This window comes from Electrona antarctica (genome assembly GCF_951216825.1).
Source record: "Electrona antarctica genome assembly, chromosome: 13".
NCBI lineage: Eukaryota > Metazoa > Chordata > Actinopteri > Myctophiformes > Myctophidae > Electrona > Electrona antarctica.
This window is the reverse complement of record NC_136794.1, coordinates 19,710,068-19,723,931: the sequence shown is the minus strand read 5'-3', so window position 1 is coordinate 19,723,931 and position 13,864 is coordinate 19,710,068. Positions and strand designations below refer to the sequence as shown.

Here is a 13,864-nt window from a genome sequence, read left to right as displayed (position 1 = left end):
GAGAGTAACCGTAATCAGTGTGACTCACGTGTCATATGGAAGATGCCATCGCATGCACTGATGTGGGACAGGAAGGCGTTTCCCAAACCTTCACCAGCATGAGCACCTTTCACCAGGCCATCAATGTCCACAACATTAAGGAACGCTGGGACTTTGCTGCAACCCGGGAGGATGGGATAGGCGGGGAAAATAATTAGCTATTTAAATTAAACAAAAGTTCAAAAATACATTCTGTAAACTCTATTCATTAACAGCAGACCATCAAACTGTGTGGATTATATGCTTTTGTAAAGGGGTATAGAGATAATGACCAATGTTGTGTTAGTTTGTTTTCCATTGCTCTCATAAAGGTTTGACCTGACTTCACACATCAAATGGTTCATTACTGTACTGATACTTGTCTGTCCCAGAGTAATAGAATCTATCTACTGGCTTATCAGCATGCTACTATAAAACAGAAATGGAACCTCCCCTAATTGCTAGAAGATATGATGATGGACTGACAGCTCAATGCTATTTATTTTCTTCCACAAACATCATGGAGGACAGGACAGCTACAATCATACATCATGTGAAAACAATACATGACATCCTCAACAACATTGTTATATCCTTTCCTTTCACATTCCTATAGTGTGCAGTTGCTATATGGCCTAAGGCCATATGGTATTGTTTGTGACTATGTATGTGAGACCCCATACCTGGCAGGCTTGTGGAATTGGCAGAGGAAATCATAGCGTTCATCAGGAATGGGCACTCTGCTTTCATGTGGGTCAATGGTGCAGAAGGGAAGATTTTCAGCTGCAGCGTGGCTCTTTGTCAGCACGTTGAAAAAGGTTGACTTCCTGAAAATAAAAAATAGCACAGAGGTCAATCTATCATAAAGGGCTTGTGGGACCTAATGGTTGGAGAGTTTTATTTAGATTATTCAAAGTCCTTGACGAATTATGTGAGACATGGAAAATATATTTGACTTCTTCTTCAGAAGAAAAAATTAATTCTAATGCATTGATATTTCTCGTTTTTGAATCAAGCCTACTCTGATTTTAAAATAGGCTCCTAAGCACAATTACAAGGCCAGATAATCCCATAATAGATCAATTGTACTTGGAATCGAGGGGCAAATTACATTTCTGATAGATCTGAGCTATTGAACGGAATCGGCCAAATGTAGCCCCATGTTGTGCTCAAAGGGACATTTCTATGGCACAAGCACCTCAAGGACACTTCAAGATGTACAGACAACAGAATGAATCTAAGTATAATAATGGCATGGCAGTTAACTATAATCCTTATCCCCTCACCTGGTGACTCACATTTAAATGATTGGTTGACAGGACCTACAGAACTGAAATTGCTCAAGATTGCAAAGGTCTATGTATTAATTTCTTATACAAAGCAGGGTCGTTTCTCTTAGATACTTAAAGGCTTTTCTTGGGTCACCTTCACAGAAAACAAAACATAAATGGAAAGTAACACTAGTATCACCAGGTAAGTATACCCTGGTAACATGCACTTCAATGCAATTTTGTGGTAATGAACTGCAAATATGCAATGCACTGTATGCTGACATTGATGTGAAGAGGTCACAGAGGCTTTATGCTTGGCTAAGCACTGTCATTCTGATTGTGTTGGGATTAGCTATCAACAAATGCACAATCGTATTTATAATCAAAGACTTACACTTATGTCTTTTATGCAAAAATGTAGTACACCACCTGGACATGACATGTCACAGGGATTTACCCGCAATTGAGTGCCGTGGGTACCATTTGGTATGACTCGGCAAGGGATTGAACCAACAACCTCCCAATTTCAGGGCGGGAAAGCCGGGCAGGATAACCATCTAATATTACAACCGAGAGAGGCTGCTCACATTTTGTGTTCACAATCGGGTGGCCAAGTCATAGACTGTGACGTACGTAGAGTATGCGGATGCCGTTTACGCCTGTACTGTGCTGTGCCTGTGCTGTGTCCTGTTACTGGGTGCTCTGGGTCATCACTCCTTTACCTCTGCATTTTCAACCCAACTTTTGCAGCTTCCGTTTCTGAAATCCACCATTACTAACTGTCCGTCTAATAAAGTCTATTTCTCTTCAGAAGCGTTAATATTGTAACCTCGACACAGCATAACATCAGAAATGAAACGTTCCACGTTCTGTTCAATCAGCGTGGATGCAGCCTAGATTCTGAGAAACTAGGAACAGATGAGAAGGAAAAGTCATGGTCACGTGACTGGGCTCCGCCATGAAGCTGTCGGTGGCAAACCTCGCACCGGAGGTTAGATGAAATACATGGTAGTGAATGGAGCTGACTGGACCAGCTCATGAACAAACACAATTTATGAAACATTGAGACCCTGTTATATAATCGGTTCAGGAATATAAAAGAAGACATATCACAGGTTGTTTTCCAATAACTTGCTTTTTGATGTGCACAGTACATCATTTTATTGAGGCATCTAAACAGCGGCAGGTATAGTTTCTGTCTCTGAGGTATAGCAAAAGATTTGGTTCCCAGACAGGAAACGGTGGACAGTCTTGCGATACCTGTCACGTTCAGAAACTAGTTTGTGCTCTTTAGATACCTCTATAAAATGACAGTGTACAAATAGAAAAGAAACACAGCAGACAATAATGTGTTATATGTCTTCTTTTATATTCCTGAACCGATTACATGACAAGGGTCTCAATCTTTCATAAATAGTGTTTGTTCGTGAGCTGGTCTAGCCGGCTCCATTCACTGGCATGTATTTAATCGAACTTCCGGTGCGAGGTTTGCCATCGAGAGAGTCATGGTGCAGCCCTGTCACGTGACACGTAAACAACTAGGCCTACTTGGGGGAACGAGTCACTAACGATACAAGTTGGGAATGCATACCTCACCCGCAATGCAATAACTATGCACAGAGATCTCTGTATCTGTCTGTCTGCCTGTGTTGCTTTTATATATATGGACATCTCTGTATCTGTCTGTCCATGTTCCTTTTATGCCCATATGAAGATCCCTGATTAACTGGATCTCTCCATACAGTAGTAGGCTATACAGTATGCCTGCCTATATATGGACAGATCGGGTGGATAGGTGGTTCTCGATCCGACCGACTCCACGCTGTGCACAGCACTCCATCATGCCGTCCACCCACAAGGTGGATGTGAGCTAGGCTATGCAGACTTCACATCTGTCACAATACCGATCCATCCAAAGTTCCAGCATGGCTGATGCAGCCCAGCAAGAGGTTGGATAATGATCGAGGGCAATGACAAATGTTGAGCGATAATTTGTGCATCATATGCCCATAGCCTTATTCATTCACAAAGACAAGAAAATAGCATCTGATCAACACTTTAATTCAATAAATAACATTACTGTCAACGATGATGTTTGCCCTGCTGGGATTTCCCTATACTATGGCAAGAGTTAACTGATAACATGGCAGGTGCCACTGGTGGGCGTCACCCTTGTGGGTGAACTGTCAAAGGTTGTGGTTTTTTTACAATGTGTTTTGATTCCTTTGCACCCACTAAGCTCCTGTCTCCTTAGAGATTATTGTACAACACCATTCGCAGCAATTTTGTTTAGCATTCAAGTCTATTCCACAACTGGTTTGGGCTGACTGATGATGGCAATTGGGTGGTGCAGGGGTCAGGTTCCTGCCTACCACCACATGGGCTTGAATTCTCCACATTGCCTCCAGCTTGGGCAGGAGTACAATCGCCATTGTCATGATAATGACCTGAATACTCAGGACCTGAATGGAAACAAGACCGCAAGGACTATTTTCGGTGATCCCTTTGGACGTGTGTTTGACTGTACCCTGTACTGATTACATTTCTGTTTGACTGTACCCTGTACTGATTACATTTCTGCCAATAAAGTATTCAATCAATCAATCTGTCCATACGAACACAACTGACTATGTTTGCAGGAGGGAAGTCGGGTCATCTCTGTTGTTGCACTAGTTCCAGCGTGTACCTCCACATGCATTACGTCCTCCTCACGGTGAAAGGAAGTGCCCTTTATGTCACAAGTATCGGAGGAGACGCAGTATTGTCTGTACTCTCCCTTGGACCAACTGTGTGGATAACGGTGACAAAGGACTATGGGAATGACAACTAAATAAATAATGTCCAAAAAAAAGATGATCATGTCCATGTGGGTGCACTATGTGCAGTGGAATCATTGTTATTTTTTAAGCAAAAATAACTTTATGAATACCAACTTTTATATGTGCTGAATAATAAATGTCTTCATTGTTTTTTATATTTCACACACTGACACAAGCACCACAGATAAAAGGCTCAACATAGTAACCCTTACTCATTTCAAATCTTGGTGTTTTATAAAATAAAATAAAATAAAATAAAAAGGGGGTCCTTGATGACTTGATTCTATGATGTATACAATGTATGAATAAGTCAAGGTACGCTGAGAAAAACCTGTTTCCGGAGATCTCAGTTAAATTATCTTCCAACTTCCATTTCCTTCCACATTTGTTTTCATTAATGTAGTATCACAGTCCATGAAGGACATTCTACTTAAGGGCAGGCAGTACTTTAAAGCAGCTGCTAAGGACAGGTATGGTGAGTACCTAAACCCATACCTACAGTGATTATCGTCTAGACACACTGAAAGTTGTTTGGTCGATGCCAAATTTTGCACACACACTCCCTGGATGCCAAAGATGAACCTCTGCCCCAAATTTTCCAGAACGGCCTGTTATAGCGCCACCAGGAGGCCGACTTTTGAAAAACACCTTTTTTGATATTACTCCTCCAGATTCTGTCCAAAAATCCCGCAAATCATTACACACTATCTCTCTAGTTCAAGACGGATCTGTCCGATATTTCAGATTCCATTCTAATTGGCTAACATTGGCTTTCAAAGTTTGCAGGATTGGCCCGTTTTGAACAAAAAGCCTCAAATCATGAACGGAGCGTGCAATTTACGTGAAATCTTTCACATACTTTCCTACTGGCTGAGGAATATATCCCACACTTTTGACATTGGTCTGTTATAGCGCCACAGACAGGTGGATTTTTGCTAAACACATTTTTGGAACAAAATGCCTCAAATCATCCAATTGCCATCCAAGGAGAAGAAATGTCACCTTTTTCACATTGGCCGATTATAGCGCCACCAGGAGGCCACAACCTGACCTGCCCTGGTGGAGACCTGTGCCCAGAGGGGCACTTTTTCTAGTTTATGTGTTTCTACAATCAGTGGACCTTTCAATGCCACAGAAATGTTGTTTAGAGGTTTTGTAAGTCTTATTCAGTCTCAGTATTCAGGAAACACAATTCATGACACCCAATGTTCTACAGAAAGAATCACCAATACTTTCACTGGATGAATTAAAAGAGGAAATGATGCTTTCATATAGACCAACATTTCTATTGGGAATTGATTGTGTCTAACAGTTCACTATAACAAAATAACTATTATTCATATGCACAAATAAGTCCAAACTATCATACATAATCTAGAAAATGTATTTATTTTATATAAATGTGATAATCAGAACGTAAACAACTAATAATAATAAAAACATAAGTGGGCGCTCAGGTGGCGCAGTGGTAAAGTCTGTCTGTGGGTTAGAATCCACCGTGGTGCATCCGCCTTTGTCGAGCAGCTACACAAACACAATTGGCCCGTGTTCAGAGGAGGGAAGCCGGGCAGGGAGGGTTATAATAGTCACTGAACGTAATTCTACGGGCTGGGGCGGCACCTGTCAGCAGGGGGTGTTGGGCGGGAAGAGTAGGACGAAGGCTCTACGTTCGCCCGGTGGGGGCTCCTCACTGGTAGGTGAGTCAGTAGGATAAAACAGCAGTGACAACACAGAAATGTGTGTGGGGACTGGGGAGGAATCATTTGGCAAAAGAAACGACTATAATTTTGGAGAAAAGTGGTTTGTCTGATAATATTGTGTTTTATTGTCAAAGTCTTACTACACTTTCCAAGTCTTACAGTGCAACTCATATTATAAGTGAGGTCACAGCTCCCATAGTACCAAACAATAGTGTTTCTCAACCAGTGGACCGGGACCCAAAAGCAGGTCAAAAAAGCAGGTCATGTGGTGAAAGGGTAATAGTTAAAGAACAGCTCTGTGAAATTACTGAGCTTCAGGTCCAGTCATTTGATATACTGGAACTATAGTCTATCATTCACAGCAGTGTGAAACCAGTATAAAAGCACTGCATTAGCAAATCTTGCTGCATAGTGCAAGAAGTGTGGGATTACTATGTGTCTTCTGCTGGATGTTTGAATGCCCAGTAGCTAATCAATCATCAGCCTTTCATGTGCATACAATATTTGATCAATATACAGTTAAAAAAATAATCAAACTTTTTAGGTTGTGATATTTTAGCACTCACGTACATGAATAAATCAAATAAATGTGTATGGTGTGAAAGTTTGCCGGATACATGCATAGCCCCTGTTCAAATCTGCATGGCGTTTTAAGCAGTACCGTCAGAATTAGCCATGTTTATGCAAACAGAATTCTGTTAATCCTTCATTCAACAGTACTTGATGTATACCATATATTGCATTACCTCAATGTGTCTTTGTGCTTGTCCAGTGTTAAAAAATAAGAACCTTTTTACTCACCCTACATTGGGTAGTCCGACAATTCCTATTTTCAATGAGGTGCCAAACCTTCCAATCAGTGGTGCTCGCTTCAGTTCTTCACCTCCCTATAAATGCAAAGTGCAATGCCTGGAATGAGTAGAGGCACTTGTCATTATGTAACCGGCAGTTCACATTAATGTTTGAATGGTGAGTTAGCGTGTCACACACCTTCTTTGGAGCCATCTTTATTTTTTACTTAGTTTTACACTGGTGGTTACTCTACACGCTCTACTGTATAAAAATCATACATTGAAAGAACATGTGTCTATAGCCCACCCCTCAGACATATCCAGTCGACTCCATTTGAACTGGCCCAAGCTTACCCCTCACAAAATAGACCAAGTATTTTCTAGCAATGAAAGTTGACCCTATAGCTGCATGGCAAGCTGACTTACACTTCCAAATTTAGCAAATGTGCGTTGAGAGATGCAGTTCAATGAACTGGTCTGAGTTCAGTCTTACAAAGAAATGTCAGTTGCAGGGATGATATGAAAAACTAGTCTTCACGTTAACATATTCTTATAGTAAATCACTCTGCTGAGAGTAATCAACAGTTGTTAGTGTTGCCCCCTGTACTTCTGAAGTTATTGGTCACAGTACCACTTCATCAGTAGATTACTCTGCATATGTAACATGTCATTTAGATTTCAACTGTCTGATTAACTTACAAACAGTGAAACAGGCTACAAACATTGGATTTTATCAGTTAGGTTCTCCACAGAGACATCATAAGGAAATAACATGGTATTAAAAGAAGTGTAACAATAATCTACATCGAGTTCCAAGACTTTAAAGAATGCTTTCTTATATATGAAATATATGTATGAAAGAACATATATGAAAGAACTTCACACAATAGGCTCTTATTTTCTCTAATATTAATACCGTTCCAAACTTTCAATATGCTTAGATCCGACAACAGCATACAGGTGCTTAAAACAAAGGTGTGACATGGTGTGAATAAACCCCCACGCACCTCAAACTTCCTTCTAGAGAAATGCAAGATTAAAGCATGCAAGATATACAGTATTATGCCCAAATCTAGCACCATGCATAGGTTAACATGCAGAAAATGAGGCTCCAATAATCCAGATTTGAGCAAGTAGGGGTGCTTTTGTAGCAAGAATTCAAATGAAATAGGCCTGAATTAATCATTTATCTTTTGTTGCTTAACGCCTTGATGGATGTACCGTCACTTAGACTGATCACAATAGATGCATAGCGTTTTGTTCTACCAAATAAATCATCCTCATTGTTTAAGGTACATTGATCAATCTAATGGCTTGTAATAGGTTCCTAATTGCCACAGAAAAGTCCTCAAGAAGATCCTCAAAATTCTCTCTTGAATAACAATAAGATGATGTTATTTCCTTATGTCCATTGGTAAAAAAAAAAAAGAAAAAGAAAAAAAAGTTGAATGTTTTATAAATGTTATTACAGTGAATTCTATAGGTAAATTAGAAGCAATATGTATGACAATTATATTTTCTATATTCATATATGAACAGAACTGAAAATCATGTATCAGCCTATAGAATTGGAATGTATATATTGTCTGACCTTCATTAACAGAAAAAGCAACATTGAAATATGAATTAGCCTATATATAGGCCTATAATAAAAAATATGTATATTGTACTTGGTTATACCTACTCCAATCTGTAAATAATGAGGGAAATCCCCTTACATTTTACATTCATTTGTATTAATTGTCATATTATTTGCACTTCTTTAGCAACAATCAACGTTATTTATGCAGAATAAGCATTTAATTGTGTTAATAGCACTCCGTTAAATTGCCGTGATTGCGAAAATGAATCAATTTTCTTTGGCAGCATTAAGTAGGATTTTTTTTACTCGCCCCCCACAAAGGTGGGGATTTACAGCAAAAGGAATCTTTGAACAAATTGCGCTTGTGTCGACTGGCAGCATTCAGACACTATGGTACATTATTTGTCCGTTTTGAATAATGTAATGGTTGAAGCCTCTCTCTTGAAAATTGCTTTAACTTTTAAAGGGAAGATCATAGATTATTCGCACAAGAGCAGGTCAGTCTTATACGTTATTAATACCCCTGAATGTCTTAACAAGTTGTGGAACATGTTGCCTTTGTGTCATGCGATCTTAAGAATGATTTAGAAATATATATAAATCTAGACACAGATGAAGTGGGCCAAATTAGTGAATTAGTTTAGAACTCCAATATGCAATATCCTTCGCTATATCGAATGAGTCAGTGTATTTCATTTTGAAGATGATGATTTTGATAATGTAACATTCCATAAAGAGGCCTCTGAAACATTTTCCTAAATAATTTGTGGTCTTTAAAAACGACTGTCTGGTAAAGCAATCTGTCATTTTTAATTAACCCAACATCTCACCTCACTCCCACAACAGGGAGTGCGTACACCCACGCGCCCCAAAACCGCGCGCGCACACACACACGCGCGCGCCAATGTGCGCATGAATTGAAACTGAAAGTAGGCTAAACAGCTATTAAATTGTTTTGTTGGTTTTTTTTTGTCCATTTACAGCTGTCCAAAATATAGAGATAAAAAGATAATTTAAAAAGAGATAGGCCTTCCGTATTGTATGCATAGATAATAGCCCCATTAGCCCACAGTGTGTGTATACACTTTCCATCACATGGAAGTGCATGAGCATCCTCATATTGATATTCGGCGAGCCGAGCCTCGTGTCATGCTATAGCGAACAACACTTTTATAGCCTACAGTACACTTTTACAAACAATCGTGGGGTGTTTAAAAATACATTGAGTGAAAATATATATTGCCTTGCAAAGGCTACTGTAGCCTAAATCAACCATATGTGCGCAGATCGACCTCAGTGTCTAATGTCTTTCACGGTGACGTATGGCGTGAATGTTGTATAGCCTGAATGTAAAGAATTAAAAAACAATGCCACAATCCCCCAAAATATCTTCAAAAGTTAATTAGCTTACCTTCTGGAGCACTGGTGTTTTGAACTCATCTCTATGAAAGAAGACATTGCGCCTTCGTGTGAGAATACATTAAATCAAATGTATTTTTAAAAACCAAATCGTATCATGCTTGACAGTGAGAGCAGAGCCACACAACAACATATGATTGACGTGAGACGTTTGGCGTCTGTGTCCATGGTCGAACCTCTCATTGGTTGACTTCATCGCCCAGCTTGGAATGCCGCTGTTAGATTGGCTGCACGTCCGTGCCAGCTGTACTTCAAAGAACACGCTCTCTACAACTAGCTAGTGTGGGAGCCAAGAGCCAAGAGAAAAATTGCGTGGCTTGAGAAAAGCAGTGTCTGAATCAACTTGGAAACCTACACTATTGCAATTGCGAACAATTTCATCATAGCACAGACCCTGGATATGGCTACGTCTATACTTGGGGTAAGTGTGATTTTGTATTCGTGCGTAAAAGTTACGCGTAAAGTTGTTATTCCCCCGCGATTTAGCCTATCCAGTAAAAGTACCCTTACTATAGCCTATACATTTTAGTTGCATTGTTTTTTAAATCTACCGCGGGATATTAATTATAAATAATATTACCATTCTAAACGGTTCCCCTTAGAAAATGTGACACATTTTACACATGCAAACTACACATGCAAACTTTCGAGGCAGAATTATAGTGTTTCTGGATATCCTTTTACTCAAGGATAGAACAACTGACATTTCATAACAGAACACAGCAACACCATTGCCTTACTGATCTATTGTAAGATACAGATATATGCTATACATAATATGTTATATACCACTGATGCCAAAATGAGCACTCCAAAAATAAAGCAATAGAGTAGTTTGGAACAAAATACCTATACGCTACTTTTAGAACACGTTGCACCAACGTTTGTTAACTGAGAGCACTTTGGATTTTTATTCCAATAACTTTTTTTCCTCTTCCCCCCCCTCTTTCAGGAAGAGCCACGTTTTGGAACTACCCCTTTAGCGATGCTGGCGGCAACCTGCAACAAAATTGGTAACACCAGTCCTCTTACCACTTTACCTGATTCCAGTGCTTTCTCAAAAGGTGGATTTCATCCCTGGAAACGGTCCTCCGCTAGCTGTAACTTGGGCTCCAGTCTCCCCGGGTTCACTGTGTCAACGAGCCGCGCGTCGACAGGACTCACATCAACTAGTGGCAGCAGCAACAGTGCGTTCTGTCTGGCGTCCACCTCCCCGACCTCGTCTGCGTTTTCCACAGACTACAGCGGTCTGTTTTCCAACGCCGCGAGCGTTAGCTCTCAAGAGTCCGGACAATCAGCCTTTATCTCAAAAGTCCACACGTCGGCAGAGACACTTTACCCACGAGTCGGAATGGCTCACCCGTACGAGTCGTGGTACAAGTCCGGTTTCCACTCGACCATTTCTGGCGACGTTACTAACGGCGCGTCCTCGTGGTGGGACGTGCACACCAATCCCGGGTCGTGGCTCGACGTGCAGAACCAGGCGAGCAGCCTCCAGACCTCGCTGCACTCCGGGACGCCGCAGGCCATACACTCCCAGCTCAGTGGCTACAACCCAGACTTCTCCACGTTGACCCACTCGGCGTTCAGCTCCACCGGCATCAGTCCCTCCGCGTCCCACCTACTGTCGACCGGTCAGCACCTTTTAACGCAGGAGGGTTTCAAAACGGTCATCCCCGCGTACACAGACGCGTCGGCCGCCAACGCCATGATTTCGGGCGCCAGTTCAGGAATAAGTAGTTCTTCTAGGTCGTCCAGAAGGTATTCGGGCAGGGCGACGTGTGACTGTCCGAACTGTCAGGAGGCCGAGCGGCTGGGGCCCGCCGGGGCCAGTCTCCGGAGAAAAGGACTTCATAGTTGCCACATTCCTGGCTGTGGCAAAGTGTACGGGAAAACGTCTCACCTCAAAGCCCATTTGAGGTGGCACACCGGCGAGCGGCCTTTTGTCTGCAACTGGCTATTCTGTGGCAAACGATTCACGAGGTCCGATGAGCTCCAGAGACACCTTCGCACGCACACGGGCGAGAAAAGGTTCGCGTGCCCGGTATGCAACAAGCGCTTTATGAGGAGTGACCACTTGAGCAAACACATCAAAACGCACACTGCCGGTGGTGGAGGAAGCAAAAAGGGGAGCGACAGTGACACCGATACAGGCAGTAACCTGGAGACCCCACGGTCAGAGTCCCCTGAACTCATTTTAGATGGGGTGCATCCCAGAATCACGTCTAAAGACCACGACGACGAGCCCTAATAAAAGTGAGAAATGCAACAATCTATACCGGCAATTGAAAAGTGGCACAGTTTTGAAAACGGGTCTGATTTGAAAATGTCAAAATGGCATGCGGAGCGAAGCTTAAACATTGTTCTCCACAAACATAACGAATTTTGATTCGTGACACCATGCAAACATGGGACATAAATTCAAGAATGGCAGGCCTTGAACATTTTTTTAGACAACTTGAAAAGAAAAGGCACGATTAAGCGCTAAGGATGTGCTAAACCTGTTGAACTTGGTTGGACAATGTGAGTTCATCTTGTATATGACGACAAATGTGTTACTTTCATGTAAATGTAATGATTGTTTTATTCGTGTTTGGTATCCTGAAATCAGGGAGTTTACTTTCGACGCACTTTGTGGATATGTATGTACACAGCTTTTTAAACTTTAGTTAACCATTTTATTTCTTTGCTAAAAAATGATATATATATAAATGTTTACCTGTATAAAGCCACACGTATAAACCTTTCATTTTACCACAATTAAAAACATTTTAAAACATCCGAGGCTGACATTGTGTGATGAACATTTTATCATTTGCCCAAATTATTTATTTTCAGGCCTAAATACATCTAGAAATTAAAATGTATTTGGACAAATATGGGATGACATTCAGAATGCGTTTATTTTCTAAATTATATCAGGTAATCGCACCTTGACTTTGACTATTTTCTCTATGGAATAAATCAATGGTTAATGCCCCGGAAAAGACATTTCATGCCCAAATGAAAATCTTGTTAAATGGTATTAATTATGACTTGGAGCACATCACAGCCCCATGTGTCTTGTATTTGCGATTAGGGATTCGTGTCTTATCAAATATCTAATTAATCTCCGAGACATCTTTTGTTCAATTTCACTTTATCTGGCGGTTTCCACGGGGGTTTGATGACAAAGGTCTCTGCATATTTATTCTAATTGTCCAAATTAACTGCTTCAATTTGCATACAAAACGGCGATGGTATAGCCCAAGAATAAGGCCCAGTCATCTTTCTTTTGGCTGGAAACCACTAGATGTTATGGGAACATTTTTTTTAACTTTTGAAAAGAAGGGGCAAAAAGCCACATGCAAATGTTGAATTTAAAATGCTCTTTGCTCAGCGCAGTCAAATGGTGCCTGCGTGTATTTGAATATCAGTGGCCCCGTATTGAAAGGGTTCAAGGATGCTCTCTGCCTTCTTCTTTGTGCTTACCCACTGCAGCGTCCGACCCTCAAAGAAAAACCAGCCCGGGGAATAATTACAGCCAGGGTCCAGGCCTGGGAATATGCATCTCATCCAGACACGCTCCTTTTACAAGAGGAAGTTAAATTGAGCAGAAGGCAATAGAGGGGAATTATTTTCCATTTCCTTTTGTGTGACTGCCTCGAAGGGAAGCGGTCAGATAAAACCCAGTGAAAACTATTACATTTGAATTACATTTTGAATTTCATCAATATAAAAATCTGAACTAGCGGCATTTCAATATAAAATGTTAGGCCCATTTTCAATGTTAATTTGCAGACATTCAGCGATCAACATAAACATATCAATAGCCCTGTACCCGTCTCGTTTTCAATTTAATTCTGAAAATAAATTAAAAAATAAGGCTAATAATTATAAGGAATAATAATAATAATAATGAAAGGAAAATAATTCCCCAGTGATTTTAGATTTAATTTAAAGTTTTAAATGAAATAAATGGTGCCACTTATTTCATGTCGCCCTTGGGCCAATAAAAAGATTGCTTAAATTAAATGAACGACTTAATGAGATGGTTGCGACATGGATATAGTAACTTTAAGTCAAAGATCTAGTTGTATTATTATTTTATGCCCACTCGCTGGGATATTTGAACATTATATCCATGTTTTCAGGCAGATGTAAGAGGAGCGCTCAATTCATATATGAGGGACTCACGCTGTTGTCCCGTCATCAAGTCAAGTTAGAATTGCTGTGGCTATCAGAGTAGACTATATTGACCCGAAGAACGAAATAGGCCTATTTA

The 13,864-nt window shown here is 40.7% G+C and overlaps 1 protein-coding gene and 1 pseudogene across 2 annotated transcripts in view; one reads left to right on the top strand and one right to left on the bottom strand.

The window, feature by feature from the left end:
- Positions 1–6,813, bottom strand: part of LOC306934876 (obg-like ATPase 1) — a 51,384-nt pseudogene extending 44,571 nt beyond the window's left edge. Inside the window, exons 1-4 of the transcript in view lie at positions 6,799–6,813; positions 6,610–6,695; positions 702–845; positions 29–156 (exon numbers count right to left, since the gene is read on the bottom strand). The product of the transcript in view is annotated as an obg-like ATPase 1 (transcript). The remainder of the gene's footprint in view (positions 1–28; positions 157–701; positions 846–6,609; positions 6,696–6,798) is intronic.
- Positions 6,814–10,555: 3,742 nt separating this feature from the next.
- sp9 (sp9 transcription factor) lies at positions 10,556–12,379 on the top strand. The gene has a single exon (XM_079518180.1). It carries the CDS (start codon positions 10,586–10,588, stop codon positions 11,849–11,851), a length of 1,266 nt encoding a protein of 421 aa, XP_079374306.1. The 5' UTR covers positions 10,556–10,585; the 3' UTR covers positions 11,852–12,379.
- The last annotated feature ends 1,485 nt before the right edge of the window (positions 12,380–13,864 follow it).